This window comes from Lissotriton helveticus, chromosome 8, assembly GCF_964261635.1.
Source record: "Lissotriton helveticus chromosome 8, aLisHel1.1, whole genome shotgun sequence".
NCBI classification, from domain to species: Eukaryota; Metazoa; Chordata; class Amphibia; order Caudata; family Salamandridae; genus Lissotriton; species Lissotriton helveticus.
The window spans coordinates 897,640,389-897,661,131 of NC_136069.1; the positions used below are offsets into that span (position 1 = coordinate 897,640,389).

At 47.4% G+C, this 20,743-nt stretch overlaps 1 protein-coding gene across 1 annotated transcript in view; it reads left to right on the forward strand.

Annotated features, from left to right (window-relative positions):
- Positions 1-20,743, forward strand: part of ARHGAP6 (Rho GTPase activating protein 6) — a 790,107-nt gene that overhangs the window by 604,354 nt on the left and 165,010 nt on the right. The window contains exon 9 of the mRNA XM_078657678.1: positions 19,935-20,114. Within this exon, the coding sequence (XP_078513804.1) occupies positions 19,935-20,114 (180 nt within the window). The remainder of the gene's footprint in view (positions 1-19,934; positions 20,115-20,743) is intronic.

Genomic DNA, 20,743 nt, shown 5'->3' on the forward strand with positions numbered 1-20,743 from the left:
AGTGCCCTCATAGACACTGGAGCATCAGTCAACATGATGGACAGCGACCAGTATGAGAAACTGTCGCCACGCCCGTCACTTCTGCCATCCAAGGTCAGGATTTACAGGTATGACAGTGATGAGCCGCTTCCTCTAAGAGGAGTCATGGAGGTCAGAGTTACCAGCGAATGCCGTAGTCTGAGCACGAAATTCCATGTCACAGCAGGAAGACGGGGCACCCTCCTCAGTTGCCACATGGCGGAGGACCTGGAGCTTGTGTTCTTTGCGAACCAGGTGTTCGATCTGCATGCTTGAGAAATGCTCAGAGACTTTCCCATGCTGTTTGAAGGCCTTGGATGCTTAAAGGGAAAGATATTTAAGCTGCACGTTGATCCGACAGTCCGGCCCATGGCCCTGAGGCACCGGAGGGTGCCATTTCACTTGTGACCGCAAGTGGAAGAGGAGCTGAAGAAACTGGAGGACTTAGGGGTGATAGAGAAAGTGTTGGGCCCCACGCCGTGGGTGTCTCCTCTCATCGTAGCCCCGAAGCCAAAGCAGCTGGGAGCCATTCTACTCTGCGTCGACATGCACCTACCAAACGGGGCCGTAAAGAGGGAACGCCATCTCACACCCATGATGGACGACATCGTGGCTGACCTGAACGGCATGAAATGGATCACCAAACTCGACCTCAATGCAGGGTATCACCAGCTGGAACTCGCCCCCAACAGTAGGAACATCACGACGTTCTCCACTCATGTAGGACTACGTTGCTACAAGAGGCTGAGCTTTGGCATCTCTTTGGCCACGGAGGTGTTCCAAAACGCAATAAGAGAAACCCTCACAGGACTGCAAGGCATATTAAATTTAAGCTATGACATCCTTGTGTTCTCCAAGATGCTGGAGGAGCACCATAAACACCTCCGGGCCACCCTTCAACGACTTGCGGACAACTGACTCACCCTGCACAGAGCCAAGTGTTCGTTCTACCAGGAGTCGGTAGACTTCTTCGGGTACATCTTCTCCAGGGAAGGACTGCATGTAGACCCGAAGAAAGCGGAGACCATATGATCTGCCCCGAGACCCACGTCAGCCTCCGGAGTTTCCTTGAAATTGCCACGTACTGTGGCCGGTTCATCCCCAACCTGGTTTCCCTATCAGAGCCACTCCGTGCCCTCACGAAGTCCGGCCAGTCATGGGTCTTGTCCGCAAAGGAAGATCTGGTGTTTCATGCAGTCAAAGAGGCCCTCATCGATGACCGAGTCATGGCATACTTTCGCCCGCATTAGCGCACTGAGGTCGTGGTGGATGCCAGCCCCGTGGGACCAGGGGCAGTCTTGATGCAAGAGACAGTCTAAAGAATCTGTCCCCACCGTTTATGCCAGCCGGGCCCCCGACTGCCACAGAGATGCGGTACGCACAGATAGAGCGCGAAACTCTGGCCATTAAATGGGCGTGCCAGCACTTCCATCGGTACCTGTATGGGCATGAATTTTTAGTGATCACCGATCACAAGCCTCTCGTCCCACTCTTTGCCGGCACATCTCGACTTGCTCCTCCCCGGATCGAGAGGTGGGCAGTGCAGCTGCAAACATACCACTTTGAGGTGATCTTCCAGCCGGGGGCCAGCAGCCCGGCCGTCTTCCTGTTGCGGCACATTGGCCTGATCTGGCCACTCCATGCACCGGCAGATGAGGACTACACCGAGGAGTTTGTCCGGATGGTCTCTATCGAAGCGTGTCCCGTTGCCCTCACGCTTGAAGTCATTGGGAAAGCAACAGAATCATCCAGGTCAAAGCCACGTTAGCCAATCGGAACTGGCGCCACTTTCTGGACGGTGTCAGCTCCATCACTGCACAGGGACATCCATTCAGACAACAAGTGTGGAGGGTGCAAAATGAGCTCAGTGAAGGCCTCCATGGAGAGGTTTTGCGGGGGACGAAACTCGTGATCCCGTGGAGCCTGCAGAAGGAAGTGGTCCGCCTAGCGCACCAAGGACGTCAAGGTGTCTCAAAAACCATGGCCAGACTCGGGAGCAAAGTCTGGTTCCCGGGAATAGACGCCATGGTTGAGGAAGCGTACCTGTAACTCCTGCAACATCACGGGCGGTGACCCTGCACCCCATCCAGTGATCACTGAAGATCCGTGTCTGGAGCCGTGGTCCAAAGTAAGCATCGACTTTGGTTTGTTCCCGGATGGGCGGAACATGCTGGTGCTTGTTGACTCTCACTCGAAGTTCCCGGTGGTGGAGGTAGTGTCGTCGACAGCGTTCCATCACGTCAAGAAAGCTCTGGAGCGCACTTTTGCCATGATAGGACTGCCGGAAGAGATCTAATCTGACAATGGGCCGCCGTTCCAAGGGAGAGACTTCCAAGACTACCTGGCCTCTAGAGGCATCCGACACAGGAGGATCACACCATAGTGGCCTCAGGCGAATGGAGAGGTGGAGCAGTTCATGCGTACAGGCGTAGAGGGTAGATGATCCACTGCGGTCTCCCCACTGGACACAACACCTAATTTGGAGGAGTCCATTTGACTCCCCGTACCAGCTTAGGCGAATATCCCACAATCGAGAGGTTTTCAAAGAGTACTACTGGAGCGACTTGAAGTAGTGTTTTTCCTATGGTAGATAGCAATTAGCTGCACCATTTTGTGCATATATTTTCACTTTTCACATAATAGGTCCTGAAGAATTGCCACAGTATTTAGCAACCAGCAGGCAAGAAACATGTCGACCCTAAGACATGAGCATAGTTACAACTGACCCCCCTCCATAGGGAAATTGCCACTCTACACATTTTTAACTAGGTTAATTACCAACCAGAATAAAACATTTGGAATATTCAACCTCTTTAAACGCACTCACTGCACCGCACCATATCTACACCTTCACGGGCCACACACCCCCACTTCATCATACGGCAAAGGAACAAAAGATCTCCGACAAAGAGCCCCTTCGCAGGTGCCCGTTTGGTATTGCAGCGCCAACCCAACGAGGAGCAGGTCCAGATGATGAAGCATGACACCTAGTTTGCTGGGTGTGTGAGGACCCTAGTTCCACAAAAGCGGGATCCCCATATCCCTCTTCCTCCTAGTATTACCCCTCCTCCACCACTTATTTGTTGGCGGTTGGTTCTCGTACCGAAGTTAACTAGGCGCCACCGGTAGAGGAACAGCTTCCATTCCTGCTTAAAGGATCTGACAGGGCATGTATGCTGGACCTCTTTAAAAAGCCCCACTGTCCCCCTTTTTTGATAGGGGACGAGTATCTTTTTGCAACAAATTCCTAAATGGTTTTTGTTTGTTCAATTTCACACTACAGATTCTACCTTTATTCTTGGTGTCTGCAGTCATACGGTCTCTCAAGACACCAAGGATGTATAATTTTTTAGATAGGTGATGGTGTGACCAAGTATTTATAAGGAATAAAATTCCCTCTCCTGTACATTAAAAGGATGCTAAAAGCCACCATGACTTTGTAAAGGCACTCGGCCTTTTGCCTAGTTCCTCTCTCTACATGGCCATTGAACTCCTGGGTGACTTGAAATATCCTTATAATGTGGTATGGTGGTATTTTATCTATTAGGTAAAATGTATCTATGCCTGTGATAGACTACTCAACTTTTAATGTTTTGTTACACAGTATTGATCAGATAATATCTGCAACATGTAATGTATCTGGGATTCTGTCCATGCCACGCATTTTTTTTCATGTTGCACATTAGTTCAAAATAGAATGTTACATATGGACAGTGCTTCATATGTACAATAGAGCCTTAAAAAATAGAATTAATGCTTTTGGTCACTGTTCAGTAACACTGGTGGAACTCTTGAAGTAGAACAAAACATATTTCCTTTAGATTTACACTTTTTCCTTCTCATTACGATTGCTGCCAATAACATAACATGACATATAAAGCTATTAGATCTGTTTTTTATGTGCGATTGCATGCAGTGTTAGCCCATTAGAGTAAGATACACGAGCGAGAGCCAGAAGAGAGGGCAGGGAGGGCTAAAGTTGTAAAGTAATCCTTCATGCATTAAATGCAAACACTCAATTGGAGTCAGAAGGTTGTATCCAAGCAGCAAATCACATTTGGCGAAAGTCTATTCTCCATTGGGCTGAGGCAAGACCTGATGGTCTCAATCCTTGGTTGAAAGAGGCTGGCTGAAAAAAAGCCAGTAGTTGAAGTGAGTGACTCCAAAGCCCACTCTCTGTATATTGCTATCAATCGGTTTGCTTGACTGCTATGTTGTTAAAGCAAAGAGCTAGTACTTAAATGGATGGAATAGCTCTACCATCTTATTACTATTAATACATATGAATATATGAAACACAGATTCCACCTGAGCTACCTGAGAAACCTAAATCCCTTCCTCGATGCGTCCGACCTTAAAATGGCAACTCAGGCCCTAGTCATTTCCAGACTTTAATATGGATGCTCTACAGGGCTACCCAGCAACTCCCTTATCCCATTGAAAGCCTGCCTTAACACCACCGCCAGACTCCTAACGGGCTAAAAAAAATGTGACCATATCTCTCCCCACCTCAAAGCTCTGAACTGGCTTCCCCATAAAGGCCAGAATACAATTTAAACTAGCCTACATTACTCGCAAAGCTCTATACTCTAATTACCCTACATTTCTCACACAAAAACTCGTGATATCCGGAGCCAGAAACTCCTGATCTGCCAAAGACCTGCTGCTGCAACCAGCACGCTTCCGGAAGAAAAAACCCTACAATCTGTGGGGCCGCACCAAGAATCTGGAACTCTGTTCCAACCTCCATCAGAAGACCTCCGTCCCTTACACACTTTAGGAAGGAGATCAAAACATTCTTAATGGGAAATTACCTCATCTAATGAATACTTTTCAATCACCTTATCGACTTGTTCCACCCTCCTCCTCGGCATTATCCACGACCTCCACGGGTGATACATTTTTCTGCACTCCGGGGCATCTCCCCAAGAGCTGAGACTGCGTGTATATTATACCTACCTGCTTTAATTTGTAACTGCTTTAATTTTTATCCCACGTGTAGCTTGGACCTTTAATGGCGTGCACCTCCTGTATAATGCAACCCCCTTGTATTTTTTATCTTCCTGCTTTAATTTTATCCCGTATGTAGCTTGAACTTAAGACTGCGGGCTCCTCTCGTACAATGTATCCCTAGCTTTCCCAATGTGATCCCTCCCATCTTTACGCTTTGTATTTCTCCCCCTCAATTCTGTAAAGCGCCCTGATACCCTCACTGGTCTGGTTCGCGCTCTATAAAACTATAAAATAAAAAAATATAATACAGTTGATATTATATAGCTTGTTGACCAATACGGCTGCCTGTAGTGAGAAAGGTCCGATTCTAAAGGAGTCCAATGCAAAGCTGCTAGCACCTTCAGCAGGATTATTGATACAGTGAGACCTGGTAACAAAGATAAACTGAAGTCTTTACAGAATATTTAAAAAGCGCAAAAACTAAATCTGGAACTGAAAAGTAGTCGGTACCACCTATAGAACATATGGTGAGTTGGGAACAGAGATAGGAAGCGCCAATAATAGAGATACGTGAGCTAATGGTCTGCAAATGGCTTGTCCTGTAAATGTGAAGTTTCCATGCAAAGTTTAGCTGAAGGTGGGTACATCACTGAGGTGGTAGATGGTGTTGGGAATTTTTGCTTTTATCTGGATCAGCCGACATGGAGAGCTGTTCGAGGAATACACACAATACTGTGGTAATTCCACAGCATGGGATTACCAAACCCTGGCATTTAGGGTGTGATATTATCGATGCAAAATCCCCACATTTGTTTTTTTTTAAAAAAAGGATTTGGTGTGAAGAAATTAAAATTACTTGCCTCATTACTTCCACATAATTCATTCTTTGACACCACAAATAACTTATGCTGCGATATTATGCGTGTTCTCCATTGCTTGGATGGCAGCTTTTTGCTTCATTAAACACGTGGCAGTACCTCCTCACTGCATAATCCAAGTTTAAAGGCATGGAATTTGAATACTTGAGATTGTTATCAAGGGACTCGCTTTGAGAAAAATCCCAGCTCATTGGGAACTGGCGTGTATCCCGCACACAGCCATCTTTCTGTGATGTAGTTTGTTTTTCCTCGGCAAAAACGTTCCGCAGTCACTTTTTCGATGAGAGAAAGTGGAACTCGTTTTAACAAAAGCAACAAAAGGGAGGGAGGCTCAGCTCTGGCTGCTCTTTCGGTGTTCCCGCTCAACTGTTTTTCTGGGAAGGCAGCACATCTGGCAGCAGTTAAAGTAAGCATGACTCAAGCCTGACCATGTCAACTCCAGGCCAGCGCTTCTGGCTCGAAGAAAGGATTATAGTTTACTTTTGTGCTGCAAAAACGTAATTTTCAGAAAGATTGAAGAAAACCGGTGCTTGAAATTAAAATATGGAAGTGTAGGTGCTCACTATGTTAGAGTAACTCAGTGGTGCTGAAAAGTGATGGCACTCTCCTTTAACAAGCCTTTGCAATTCAATTGGTCTAGCATTTGTGAAAGTTAGAGCTGTTGACGTTGAAAATGATAACTTTTTTACTTTTGTTTCTTTGTATACAGTGGAATGATGATATTTGCATTGCGCTTTTGCCAATCGTATGACCTTGCAGCGCAGGAGAATCAAAAAATGGGAAATAGGTTATGAGGGAGAAGAGACCAGAATAATATGCTGGCTTAAAAAAAATCCACATTAAACCATTCTAATTCCCTGAAAGTTTTCAAAAATACCTCTGTTGTACTGCCACATACTTCACCATTATTTACCATGGGATACAAAAAATGACTAACTTACCGGTTGCAAAATTCATGGATTTTCGTTCAGTTGGTACTCACACCAAGGCCATAGAGAGCCAAGAGAGCCTTACCGCCCTGGTGGACCTTAAGAAGTTTGACCATAAAGTCTTGAAAATTTTTTACATTCAAGAAAATAATTTACTCTTTAAAGAAATTGTGATGTATGTCCATATGGTCATATCATCCCATCAGCAGCTGCAAAACCTATTGAAAAGCTTTGAAAGCCATCACCTGATATTAGTGAGTCTTTTACAATAAACTTAACACCCTTTTATACTTTGCAGAACCTCATATTACAGGTGGCCCATTGACTTCCTGAACATTTTAATGGAAGCAATGACTTTTTGAATAATGACGGCTAAACGTTTTGGAAAAGGTAAAGCTGCGAGTTGTTTACTGTGGCACTATTCAAGCTATAGGAAGTAGATGTCATCTTGATTGTTACAGCATGCTATGTGCAATCTATTTGTGAAGTGTAGGTGCTAGGCAGTTCTAATATCTCTCTTGCTCGTAATTGTGTTATAGTTCTAGCTAAGAAGCATTATATTAAAGAAGTATCTTTTTCATATGTTATACCTTGAATCATGCACCACACTAACTCCCAAAGCTGTGCCTTAACTTCTTGACCACAGCAACCACTCTAGATTCAGGGAACCTAAGCGAATTTTGGCTACTCACCTTAGTCCTAATATTAAAACAAGTAGCTGCAAGTACAGAACGTACACAGTGCGCACCAAAATAACTTCATTCCTCAAACACAACTAGTTGACATTAATATAGACTCACATTATTCAAACACACAACACAACTAACTCAAAATAAATCTCAAGGTGTTTATCAAACAACGATCAGTGCACAAGTACACTAAAATAACTTCACATTCATTGAGCATCCACCTCACTCAATATGGCTGCCGCACAGGGAAAATGACTTTAAACTCAGTCATATCCCAACTGCAGTGAATCCACTCCCAAATAAAGTCACATACCTCAAACTTGCAACAAAAACAATGCACTCCACTCAGTTTCAGTAGCAAACCCCCATCACAGACATACATGCATCAGACACTTCTCAGTCAGTATGCACTAAATAGTCAGAATAAAGCACAGTGAATGCACATCAAAATAAAGTTTCCAATCAAATTCCCAATATCTGCATGCATTCAGCCAATGCACACTAAGATAGTGACACATGCCTCTAACTCACAATAAAGTTGAAGTATCCACCCTTGCTAAAAAAAGACACTCACCAAAATACCTACAAACTCATTTTATACTCAATTCAGTGAATCCATAAAAATGAATTTGCACTCCTCATACTATCCAACATAGATAATTTATGTAATAGTAAACCCACAGGCTCATCGGAGAGATTGCATTGAAAAATAACCTCACGCTTATCAAACACTCATCTTCCTCAACAACCCCTATACAATCCAAAATTACCACATGCTCTTCAGTCTACCAACATAGCCAAAGAACATAAATCCTTCATCGTACACTGACTACATAACCAACCAGCAAAGGGCATACATACGATCTGCAGAGTGAAAACGCTAACTTGAATTAGGACATAACTACCTCGTAAAATGGATAAAGCATCGTGCAATAACCACACTCACGCAGTTACTTGAAGAGTAAAAGGCCATTTTATTAGGACAAGGTTGTAACATAACATTATTAACCAAAAACATCAATACAAGTCTAACACTTTTCCGTCATCATACCCCTCATTCTCCCCAACTATCCTCACACCACCAAACCTGTTTCATCCCCCCCCATTCACTCTTCGACGTCATCTATCTCCCCATTCTCCGCTTCACTTTCCCTCCGCCATCCTCCCTTGAATTTCCTCCATTGCTCTTTGCATCCCGCACCCCCCCAATCAGTCACCTATCCCCCCCCCCCCCCCAGGGGTGGATCTGCCCGAATGTGGCTCACCACCCCTCCAAAGTACAGTTTCCCCATTCACCCACAACCTTTCCTAAACTGGTGTGAGAAGTTGGCCTGATGTATGATGATCACTATTCTAGTGAGCACCCTGTATCAGTCCAAACAACCCTTATGGTGATTGGTTGTAAGTCAACCTTATAGACCAGCTATCCTAGGGGTAGCATGGACAAAAGCAGTTTTAGGCTAAACTCAAGAGGGCATGTGAAGCCAGCTGTTTAACCATATGCAATCCTGTAATACCAAATGAAAGGACACCACACAAGTTATATATTATAAAATATATGTATTTATTACTAGAACAATCCTCTGTACTCTTTATGAGGCCAGAAGCACAAGCGTTAAACAAAGAACTTCATATAACATACAAAAGTTGCACAATTATGGATAAGCCCGGTGGCCACTAAAACCATATACTAAAATAGTGGTATAAGAACCACGTCACGAACAATGGTAAGGCCTAGGGCCTTGGGAATCGCAGGGGCTACACTGGACTAACAGCAGTTAGGACGTGGGAGGCCCACAGGATGCGGGTGCAGTGTCTAATGCACACGCGTGCACCAATAGAAGTCAATGGTGCGTAAAAGTTGCAAAGTTACTGTTTTGGAAGTCTTCTGACTGGACTAGAACTTAACCACTTTAAACTAGGACACTAGAGGTGTAAGCCACTACAGGAGCACCGGAGTACTCTCGTTACCTCACCCACAGGAAGCGGGTGCATAGGTGTCAAAGTGCGTCGGGTTTCGTCGTGGAGTTCTATGGAGCCTGGAGGTAAAGATGCTGCAGGCGACCAGGATGGAAGAGTCCGGTTGGATCCAAGGGTGGATCGAGGATGTAGAGTACCTGAAAGCAGAAAGGACAGAGTCTGGGTCACTAGCCAGTGACCAGGAAGGAACCAGGCGATGTCGGGCGCAATCAGGTGGTTGTTGAGAAGCTTGTCTCCGCTGCCACGTAGACCCGGAGGTATCGACGATGACCAGGAGTCGTACACGGACTGTCCCACAAAGGCTCTTGCTGTCGGCGGTGTCGGCTTCCGGATTGGAGTCAACAGGCCTTGGCAAATGCAACCCACGCAGGAATCGAAGATTGCTTCTGGATCAGACCAGCAAGGTCTGATGGGCTGCTCCTTTTCAGGGGAGCAAGGGCCAGTCTGGAGCAACCAGACCAGTGGTGTAAATTCGAAGGTTCGTCATCACAGAGGCCACTAGCCAAAGGGCAAGTGACCGGACAGACGCGTCGAGCAGGAAAATGCAGAAGGGCCCCACGCAGCACTCGGTGAGTGTGGAGAGGTGATCTTCGGTGCAAAAGCTACTCAGAGCTGTGGCTTCTCAATCCCCAATGCACAGCTTCGATGGTGCCTCGGGAGCTGCACGGGAAGCACTTCGCCGGCTTTCCAAGATGGCCGGTCCCACGTCTCACGTCGCCTCCACGGGTCTCAGCTCTGCTGTGGCTGTGGATCGGGCTGTTGGATGTCTAGGAATCTGGTTCTTGTTGATCTTTGTCGCTCGATCTCTGGCGGGAGCTGCAACAAAGCAAACCGTTGAGCGCTTGATGGTGCCTGCTTGCACAGGGTGGTCACTCTTTGACCACAAGGGAGATTCTTCAGTCTTCTACGTCGAGTAGGATGTCGAAGGGTCCAGAGTTATGTATCAAAGTTTCAGTCAGGATTATCTAAAGTCTGTGGACACAGCTCCTACCTTTATTCCAAATCAAGGGGCTGGATTACCTGCTAGGTCCCTCCTATGGGTGGTACCCAGGAAGGGGGTGGTTACACCCCTTTCCCTTTGTCCAGTTTCGCGCCAGAGCTGGGGCTGGAGTGCCCCAGCACCGGTTTGAACTGGGCTATGCATGGGACACCTTGTGTGCCCCAGGCAGTGTCTAGTTTCACTCGCCCTCCCTGCCTCAATCCACTATCTCCTGTCTGGGGTGGTGTAACACCTCCCTGTGACAGGAAACCTTTTGTCCAGGCCTCACCTGCCGGAGTTTCGGTCAGCAGCAGGAGGTCAGACTTGTGTCTGTGGCAGCAGCATCCATTTTGTGATGCTGAGGCTCTGGTTAGTTTTAACCGCGTTTACTGTTACCAACATGTCTTATCCCTCTAGAAGGGTGGAATGCTACCCCCGTCGCCAGAACTGGCGAGGGGGTAGTATTCCAAAGTGTATGACACCTTACACAACATGTTTTGATAAAGCCAAACCAAAGTTGGCAATAACTGCGAGGATTATAATGCACTTAAGAGTATATGGTATGGCAATATCCCAGAACAGCTATAAGGACATGGTTCCGAAAGCTGCAGACAGGCTCAGCTCATGCTAGAGCACCATCTCACATAAAACCAAGCACTCTGCCTCCAGGATTGTTAAGGCCTGCCATAGGAGTGACTTATAGGTGTATATGTGTCCAGATATAGGTTTAGACATAGGTATACTATATCTAAGCAAGGGGTGATTACACGACCTTGCCCCAGCTGAGTGATCAGCCAGTTGTGTCAGTTTGGATGGCCAGCCAGGGGTGGCAAAAGATATGCTACAGCTCCTGGTAGGCCTTGGATGCACCTATGCCCTGGGTACCTATAGTACACTGTACAGGGGCTCATAAGGTGACCCAATATCCAATTAGTTATGTACCTAGAGTACATGGAGTCCATTTTACAGAGAGAGTAGATAGCCTGGGGCCCTGATTAGCAGGATCCCAGGCCAACTAAGTCGAAAACCAGCTAAACACAAGGCAAAAATCTGGGGTAACCATAGTCTGATATCCATCCTCCTACAACTGGCATGCTGAAATCACCGGCAACCCTTCTCTTACAAATTGTAGGGTGGGTGGGTGGACTAACTTTAACTGTCCCTCCCGGTGGTGCCAGGTGTCGGGAAGAGGATGAGCCATCCTCTACTGCACCTTTATATCCCCACCCTAATCTCTCCTTTACCCAGCCCCTTGACCCCCTCCCCGTCCTTCTGGCCCTGCAAGAAGATCCCGGGGGAAGACTGGTCTGCGACCTTACTTCCCCCGGGACCGACAAATCAGTACAGGGGCAGGCCCACCTAGAGACAGAACTGAACCAAACACAAAAAGTGCTGTACAAGGAGAGAACCATTTCTTACATGGACAGAACTGCCCTGAGACCGGAACGTACCACCATCAAGGAAAGAAAGGTTCCGTTTGGAACCTGGGAACAATTGATTCTCACATAAAACACCTGTGCCACTCAAGGAAAAAGCTGTCTTTCACTTGAAAAGGGACTTATCTCTGTGGGGAAGAATTGCCCAGAACCTCCTTGCAGATGGATTGAACCAGCACGCACAGATTCAGAATTACCTCACGCAAGGGAAACCACAGTGTGCCTCAGAGATTAACAGAACAGCGCGGGCCGTGGTAGAACTACCCAGCTCGGGAAAGAAATGCACACAACAAGAAGAGACCAATATCCAGCAAACTCTGAAAACTGGCTGTTTCACACAAGGAAAGCACTGCGTTGCACAGAAAAGGGCTTGTAGTTGATGGCATTAAGACTGCCCCGTTGTGTGGAAGAACTGCCCAGCACAGGGACAGAGACATAACTGAACCACACAGAACAAAACCTGCGCTTGGCCGGGCCAGCCTGCACAGGCAAAACAATATATCAACATGCGGCTAACTGACAGCTCTGGGAAAGCGCAGACAAGCACACCGACCGAACCGGGTGGATCTGAAGACTGGAAACCAAAGTTAACCACGTGACAGATGCTGCAGTAACTTAATAAGAGATCTCGAGTCCAGTAGTTTTATCTGTAGCCTCATTTCTTCTGCCCATTAATCCAACAGCAGTGACAATTCTGCAGAGTTCCTGAGGGGCTGGAGCCATGCGGTGGTGGCTAATAGCCCTCCAGTGGGGCAGGGCGATACATGCGCGCACAGAAATGGGGTGTAATGTCGCACCGGTTGAAGCTGAGCAGATATCGGGCGGGGTTGGGCGATGCTTGGGTACACAGGATGGGTTGCACTGTAGGCCAGGGTCCCTTCATTTTAGTCGCATTGTTTTCTTTGTAGACTTTGATTTCGTTGCTCTGTACACTCGTCTGCACCCACAGTTCCTCTGTCCCCAGGCCTTGCCTGCTGGCAGTCACGCTATTAAAAAGTAAAGAAATAGAAAGAAAACTATTTTTTGCTATTTCTTTATTTCTGAACCAATTCAGACAGCTCCGCTTTAGCTTAAGATGTTTAAAGCTAAAGCGCATTGTTGGAATTGGCCCTTTTTGTATGGTCATCCCGAACTTTTTGCCTTGCTCCTAGTCTTTTTTCTGACCTGGTGTTGGTGGTTTTAGGACTCTGTGCACTTTAGCACTGCTGTCCAGTGTAAAGTGCATGTGCTCTCTGTGGTAAACATGGTAAGATTGGTTTACACCTGTTTGGCGCATTTAATTTACCTGTCGGTCCCTTGTCAAGTGGTATCTCAGATACCTATGGCCAGTAAATCAAATGCTACTGGTGGGCTTGCATCGCTGATTGCGCCACCCACAAAAGTAGCCTTTCAAACCTGTCTCAGGCCCATTTCAAGGCCTGTGCGTGCAGTTTACTGCCGCTGTGACGTGGCACCTATAGTGTGTGCGGTGTCAGTGACCCCCCCCCCCCCTTTACTGCATGATAGTCACCCCTAAGGTAGGCCCTAGCAAGCCCTATGGGCAGGGTGCGTTGTAGGTAAAAGGTAGGACATGTGCCTTAAGTGCATGACATGTCCTGGTAGTAACAAACAGCCATTTTGTTTCTCACTGCTGTGAGGCTGCCCTCTAATAGTAATACATTGGGGATTCCCAATTCCTGATATGAGAGGAGCAGCATGGTCAAGTTTGGAATGTTTGGAATAGTGATAATAAATGCTGCGTAATTGTGTGCACAGTTTTATGTTTACTATTTTAGAAATGCCACTTTTAGAAGTTGGCATTTCTGTGTGCTATGTGACTCTGCCTGCCTGATGTGTATTGCCTGTCTGGCTCTGGAGCGACAGGGGCTGGTGAGGTGTGTGGCTCCAGAGGGGCTGGGTGAGTCAGCGCTAGGCTGAATGGGCAGATCTGCATTTGGAGTAGTGGCAGGAGTAGTCCCTGACCCTGAATAGGTCTGTGGTGTCTGAGGACCGAGACCCTACCTGACAAAGGATAGTAGAAGCACTGTAAACAAAGTGCTTCAGTACCCCCCGGAATCAGTTGGAACTGGTTCCCCACGCCCTGTGCCAGGGCAGAACAAAGAAAACACAGAATAAATATTTGGGCTGTGATCCCATGTATGGTGTGCTGTTGTGGGAGCTTACTTGTGACTGCTGGTGGCCTTGGTCTATGTGGCCTGATGAGCGCACTTGGCGCAAGGAATGCACCAGGGATCTTGAGGCCGGCAGCGCTGTGCTGCAGAAGCATTTCCAGGGGATCCCAGCGTAGGGATCCCCCGTGCTGCAGAAATGGAGCAGGAGCCCACCCTGCATTTGTTTGCATTTTTCAAGAGGCCCCCGCACCACGAGCAACGACCCGGAAGTCAGGTAAATTGCCTGGTTGTAGGCGGGGCTTCTGTGGCCAGAGAGAGCCCTGCATGTTGCCAAGTCTGTTTGTGAGCCGCCCAAATGCGACAGCGTGAGGAGCGATGGCAGTAGCCCACCCTGCATCCTTATGCCTGAGGAAAGTGGGCCCTTCTATGCATGGCAGGAGCAGCTGTGTCGCACCCGAAGGAAGTCAGTCAGGAGTGAAGCCTGACTGTGGGCGGGCCCGGCCGGAAGCAGCACGGCCGGGGAGAGAAAGGCAGGCAACACGGTGCCTGATGCGAGGTGGGGGCTCTCGTATCGGTGAGGGAATACCCACGTGCCACACGAAGGAAGATGGAGACTGGTGACAGCTCACCACTGCTATGCACAGCCGAGGAGAGGCGGCTGGAGGAGGGGCTCGACCGGAGTCTTGCGGGCTCCCTCGGTGACTGCCTCCCTTCAACAACCGGCGTCTGCACCAAAGGGGAGGCCCCAGTGAGTGGGGCTCCGATTGGGCAGTGTTCGTGCCAGGGCTGTTTTCCTAGCAGCACCGCAAGCGCGCGGGCAGCTGCACCGAAGGGGCACTGTTGTTGTAAGAGTCCCGGAGTGGGGCTCAAGAGGCACTGTGGTGCCAAGGCTCATTTCTCCAGCTGCACCACGAGAGCGCGGGCAGCTGCAACGAGGGGGCACTTTGTTGTGATGATGAGGAAGGGGTGAGATGCATCCCCCGGGCCCCAGTGCATTGCACACGTTGTTGTAGCTGCCGAGGCATCTAGAGGCACTGTTGGTGCTGATTGCTTTCACAGCTGCACTGCAAGAGCGTGGGCAGCTGCTACGTGAGGGGCCATTGTTTTGGGTCTCTGGAGAGACCAGGGTGGGGGGCACCCTCGCCCCATTTAGCGCCCTGACTTTTGGACAGAGGGCATTGTGGGGAAGTCCCAGATCGGCCCCCCGAGGAAGGCCAGTTGGCCGATGAGTACTTGCGGTACTGGTAGGGCGCCAAGCTCTAAAGTGTTGCATAATGTGTTTATGCCAAATGTTATGCTATGATGTTTGACTAATGTGATGCAGACATAATGTGTTTATGTTGCTTGTGATGATGCTAAGTACAGTATTTTGCCAGTAGTTACTGGTTGTTTTATTACCTGTTCTAAGGGTTCTGACAATGGCCCGATTGGCCCGGTCATGTATATAATCCTCTGTAAAGTATTGCCTAGTGCCAGGTGGCACAGTGTATGTGTGGTTATGATCTAAAGTGTTTTTGATAATACAAAGGCTATTTTTTATATAACTTTGTTTGAGTTTCTTTTGTGGTGTGCCTAGTGTGTTGTTGCTGTGTGTGTGTGTGTTGCGCAAACGCTTTACACATTGGCTCTGGGATAAACCTGACTGTTCATGCCAAGTTACCAAGATGGGTGAGCAGGGGTTATCTTCAGCGTGTAACTCCCTTGCCCTGACTAGAGTGGTGGTTTCTGCCTGGCTTAGGCGCAAGTCCTAGCCAACCAGAAATCCCATTTCTAACACACAGGTGCCAGTATTGTAACGAAAGTAAACCAATAGGAGAAAATAAAATGGCGGCCAAGTGCTTTTTTTCCCTCCTACTTATTTACTTTTGATACAATGTCAGCACCCGCGCATTAGCATTAAACATCTTAAGCTAAAGCACAGGTGCCGGTAGTGTTTCAAAAGTAAAGAAATAGAAAGAAAAAAAATGTATTTTCTATTTCGTTACTTTTGAAGCAATTGTGGCACCCGCACTTTAGTTTAAGATGTTAAAACCTAAAGATTGGGTGCTTACATTGTAACAAAAGTTTATAAATAGAAAAAAAAACATGTCTATGTTCGGCGCTGCAAATTAACGAAAGGCGCTGCCCCATTATATGGCCTGAGGCATGCTGCGCTATTAAAAATAAAAATAAAGCGTTGGTTTGAAAAGTTAATAAATAGAAAAAAAATAACCTGCACCCGTGTTAAGCGCAGCAAATAAATGAAAGGCAGGCCAGCCATTATGAGTTAAGGCTGTCCTGCTATGAAAAAAAAAGAAAACCTTGTGGAGAGCATGTCCTACCAGCAACAGGCAGACAGGAGAAAGAAATTTAACAAAATAGTGCTCCAAGGGTGTAATTAAATCTTACTGAGAAACAACACATGTAACGGGGTGTCCTCATGGGCAGTTATAAGAAGAGGAAAGGCAGTACTAAGGAGGGACTACTAAGCCTATTGACCAATGAAAAAACACAGTTTACAAGGGACAGTGACAGGAGCCAATTCTGCTTCCGGTCGCCGACTCGACACGAGGATGACGTCACACTCGAGGTGTCGCTTCCCCAGCTTGACTTACAGCCTAGACAACAATCTTTCTTTTCCCTCTTTGGGACCGACTCTGTTAATGAGCATTGCCAGAGTGAGGAGCTTGTTCAGCTCTACCAAGATGACAATTGGTGTACTTACAGGAGGTTACTGGCCTTGATACCTATCAGTAGACAGGTCTGTTTCACCACCTGGTTTAGCAGCAGAAGAATCTGCCTCCTATGCCATGGTAATTCGTAGGGCGGCAGAAGTACTTGACATCCAGCCCCCGACCTTGGAGGTGAAACCTAATGTCTTGAAAGAAGTACCCCCATCAGGCAAATGTCTTCCGAGTACCTTCTTGCCTTTAACGAGGCATTGGTAGATATTGTATTGGGGGCTCGGGCCAAACCTTGCTCTGGCCCCCAGGCAATAGAACAATTGCCAGATGCCACTGCCCTACTCCTGGTGACCCAGTTTCTCTTTTGCAACACCCCTCACCAGAAAGCCTGGTGGTGCAGGCTTCCATCAGCCGGTCTAATCCCAACACATTTCCAACTACTCCCCCTGATACAGAATCTAAGCAAGAGGAAATGTTTGGAAAACTTGTGTTTTCTTCTACCAGCTTGGCCCTCTAATCTGTTAATGCCAGCTGTTTGTTGAGATGATACTCAAATTCCTTTTAGGATTCGCTGACACAAGTCCTCCCTGGTGTGCCAAAGACCTCCGCCCTGTACTTTCTCAGGCTATCAAAGATAGTTATGAACTGCCAAGCTCATGATTCATTGTGACTTGCACACCACTAATTCCATTGGGCGAGACTTAGACACCCGTGTTGCCTTTGACCACCATGCGTGGGAGTGATTGACTGGGTTCTTAGGAGATATTCAGTCCTCCTTGATGGATAATGTCCCTTAATGGCTCTCCCCTGTTAAGGGCGTAAGGGAGAAAGCAGATTTCGCTCTCATGCTCTTTAAGGAGAGCATGACTTCTGCTTGCTCTCTGGGCCCTTCTGCCCATCTCACCAACTGCAACAGTTCCATCATTCCTTTCATGGATGTGGCTGATGCATCCATTACCACCAACCCATCCAACCTTCTCTCAGAACCGAACATTTTTGCAGTAGGGGCTATGATGAACACTGCCCCGTGGCCAAGATCAGCGTGCCACCCAGCCTATAGCCTCCCCGCGCCACACCTGGTGGGCTGGATCATGCTCTGTGTTAAGATATGCAATGTACTTGCGAGGAAGCAACCTCCTGAAGGATAGCCCACTATTTCTACCAGGTTCAGAGCTGCCACCACTGTGTTGGCAATACAGTCCTTGTCCTAAACATTGGCAAGGTTGCTTGCATGGTCGTCTCTCCATACGCTCAAGAAGCATAATTGCTGAGACAGTCAAGTTCTCCAGGAGGGGCATTTTACCAGCGCAGTCCTGCTGGACTTTTTGGTTTGAGCCCATCCACTGTACCCCATCCGGAGAGGTATTGCTTTGGTATCTATTCAAAAAGTGAGGAATTGCTGGCTAGAAGTCTCTTTCGGAAGAACAAGTTACTCCCATTCGGTTATGCTTTTTCTGGTAGAGACTCTAGCCTGAGATTCCTCACTGACCCTCATCCTCCCTGTTTTGTGGTTGAGCTCTACCATTTAGTAAGATCCAAAATCTATGAATCTTCAAACTGTCTATCAATTTGCCATTGGGACTCAGCTTCTGGGGGCACAGACAGTCTCAAAAACAGCTGACATCTGCCAGAACGGTGTCTGTGTGGAGCCACAAGGCACCACCTTCCGACAATCTGGAGGTACTTCTGAAAAATGTCCGATCCAGACTGATGCCTGGGAAATATTCAAAAGGTGAAGAATCTGCGGCTAGATAGACTTTACCAGAAAGAAAGTTACAGAAGGTAAGTAACTTATTCTTTCAGGATTTTGTAGCCGGCTCTATTTTAGCCTTTAACAGTGGTTCTGTTCTTTTCTGCCACTGAAAGCCCTATTATTGTAGGCAAACTCGTCAGAACTGATAATTTGATAGATATGCTGGAACACACTCAATTTATGTTTTGCCTGACTGGGCGATGGTGTACTATGGAACTTTAATTATTACTTTTGACTCCCTACCTTACATTTTTTCAGGAAGATCGGGATATAATCTTCTTTCTAGATGCTACATATCTTGAGGGTATTTCCCTTTACCTCTATCCAGCATGTATCCAGATTCCAGTGCAGCATGTAGACCTATGATTCATTATTTGTGACTTCGTCTGGATTGTCAAGTCCCAAAGCTGACATTGGCCCCTGGAAAAAAGCATCAAGCGGAGGATTGTTATAGCATGTCGAAGATCCAGGCATGTTGTTCTAATGCAGGCTGTTTCATACAGGAGCAGCTCCTCCGTAAAAGCAGAGGAGCGTTACCTCACTGCCAGCAGATGACAAATAAAATGATAAAACAATTTTATTATCATTGTATTTATCACTGCCAGAGCCAAGGAGTCTTGGGCGGGGTCGGGCCATGGCACGGAGGAGGAGTAGTGGGCACTTATAAGTGCGCATGTCAGTTTGGCCGGCTGTCTTAGGCCGGCCAAACAGACATGCACACTTCTATTTCTACAACCCAGCTGTGTTGCACAGCCGGGTTGGAGAAAAGCCATATACTCCCTGTGTTTGAGTGAGAATCAGACCAGCCTGCTCAGGCGAATCCAGGCGCTTCTCTCATGCTTGTTATAGCATGAGAGCAGCGTCTGGATTGGGTGGGGAGCCTGTGCTGGGGTCCATGGACTGCCGGGAGGAAAGCTGGAGAAGAGCACAGAGGCGACCTGCAGCGGCAGGTAAGTCCTTTTTTTTTTTTTAAAGTATTAATATTCCCCTAACCCACCAAAATCCCCCATCCTGTCCACTTTCGATTGGCGGCGGCTGCCACTGGTTCCATATGAGTGTTTGTAGCATCCCTGTGTCAAGTGGGATATACAGCAACTTGGTGTCACACCAATGCTTTTTTATGGCATTCCACACTAAGATTAAAAGATTCCACAATGAAACTTTTGATTTTGCTGTTTTGGGGGATTGGGTGTAGAAGATTTGTTTGTGGTGTAGCAGTTGTTACACAAGGACAATCCTGCTTAGTTTATCCTCAATACTAGGTAATCAGGGAGAGAACAGGGGCGACGATCATTGACCTCTTGTTAAGCCGGCTTTGCATCACCAAGCGGTTGGCTTTGTGACAGTGAAGCCCTATGTCTATTTCTGCAGCAAAGCATATTACCATAGTACGGTGTGACTTCTGGTGATTGTAGCCTTTGGGGTTTGGGACTGTGTTTCATAGAGACATCTCCTCAAATGGCTGTACCTTGTCGGGATGTTTTGTCATGTAGGTGAAGTGGACACATGGTTATGCTCTTACTTGAAGACATTCTTTTATTGTAGATTACTGGGAACAAAATGACGTCGCTGAACCTGGCCACGATATTTGGACCGAACCTGTTACATAAGCAGAAGTCTTCTGATAAGGAGTTCTCTGTCCAGAGCACGGCCCGGGCTGAGGAGAGCACGATCATCATAGCAGTTGTGCAAAAGATGATCGAGAACTACGAATCGCTATTTATGGTAGGTGAATCCATCTCTAGAATAATATTTCATATGGTCGTTTTTGCACATTTTCTTCAGTATTCTAGTTTTTAATGTGTTCATTTTGTCTTGTTTATATAGTGGATGCTTGTGAGAAGTGTTTATTTAGCAATAATAATCCAGTGTACATTTTGATTACAGTACTGTAGACACCATTTCAGTGGATTTAAATGAATGCAGTACATGTCACAAGCTCATTATACTTACGATGGAAGGATGAATACTTGGGTAACCTGACGAGCCTATTTTAAATGTTTAACCCCTTCGCTGCGGCGGCAATTCCGCCGCAGCGCTAAGGGGGTGGGGCGGCAGCATGGCGCTCGCATAGTCGTGACGGAACCGCTCCGTCACGAGACGCGGTTGCGCTGTGCTTATGACGGAGCGGTTCCGTCACGGCCCCGCCTGCTCTTAAGAACGTTCAGCGCAGGCGCGGAATCGCTGCCGCGCAGGCGCTCCGAGCGGGCCGTGACGGAACCGCTCCGTCATCAGCACAGCGCGGCCACGTCTGATGACGGAGCGGTTCCGTCACCAGCAGGGGAGGGGTTAAACTACAGTTGAAACGGATCTGGGGTGTAAACAAGAGATGCCTTTCTGGTAGTAGGAGCGCA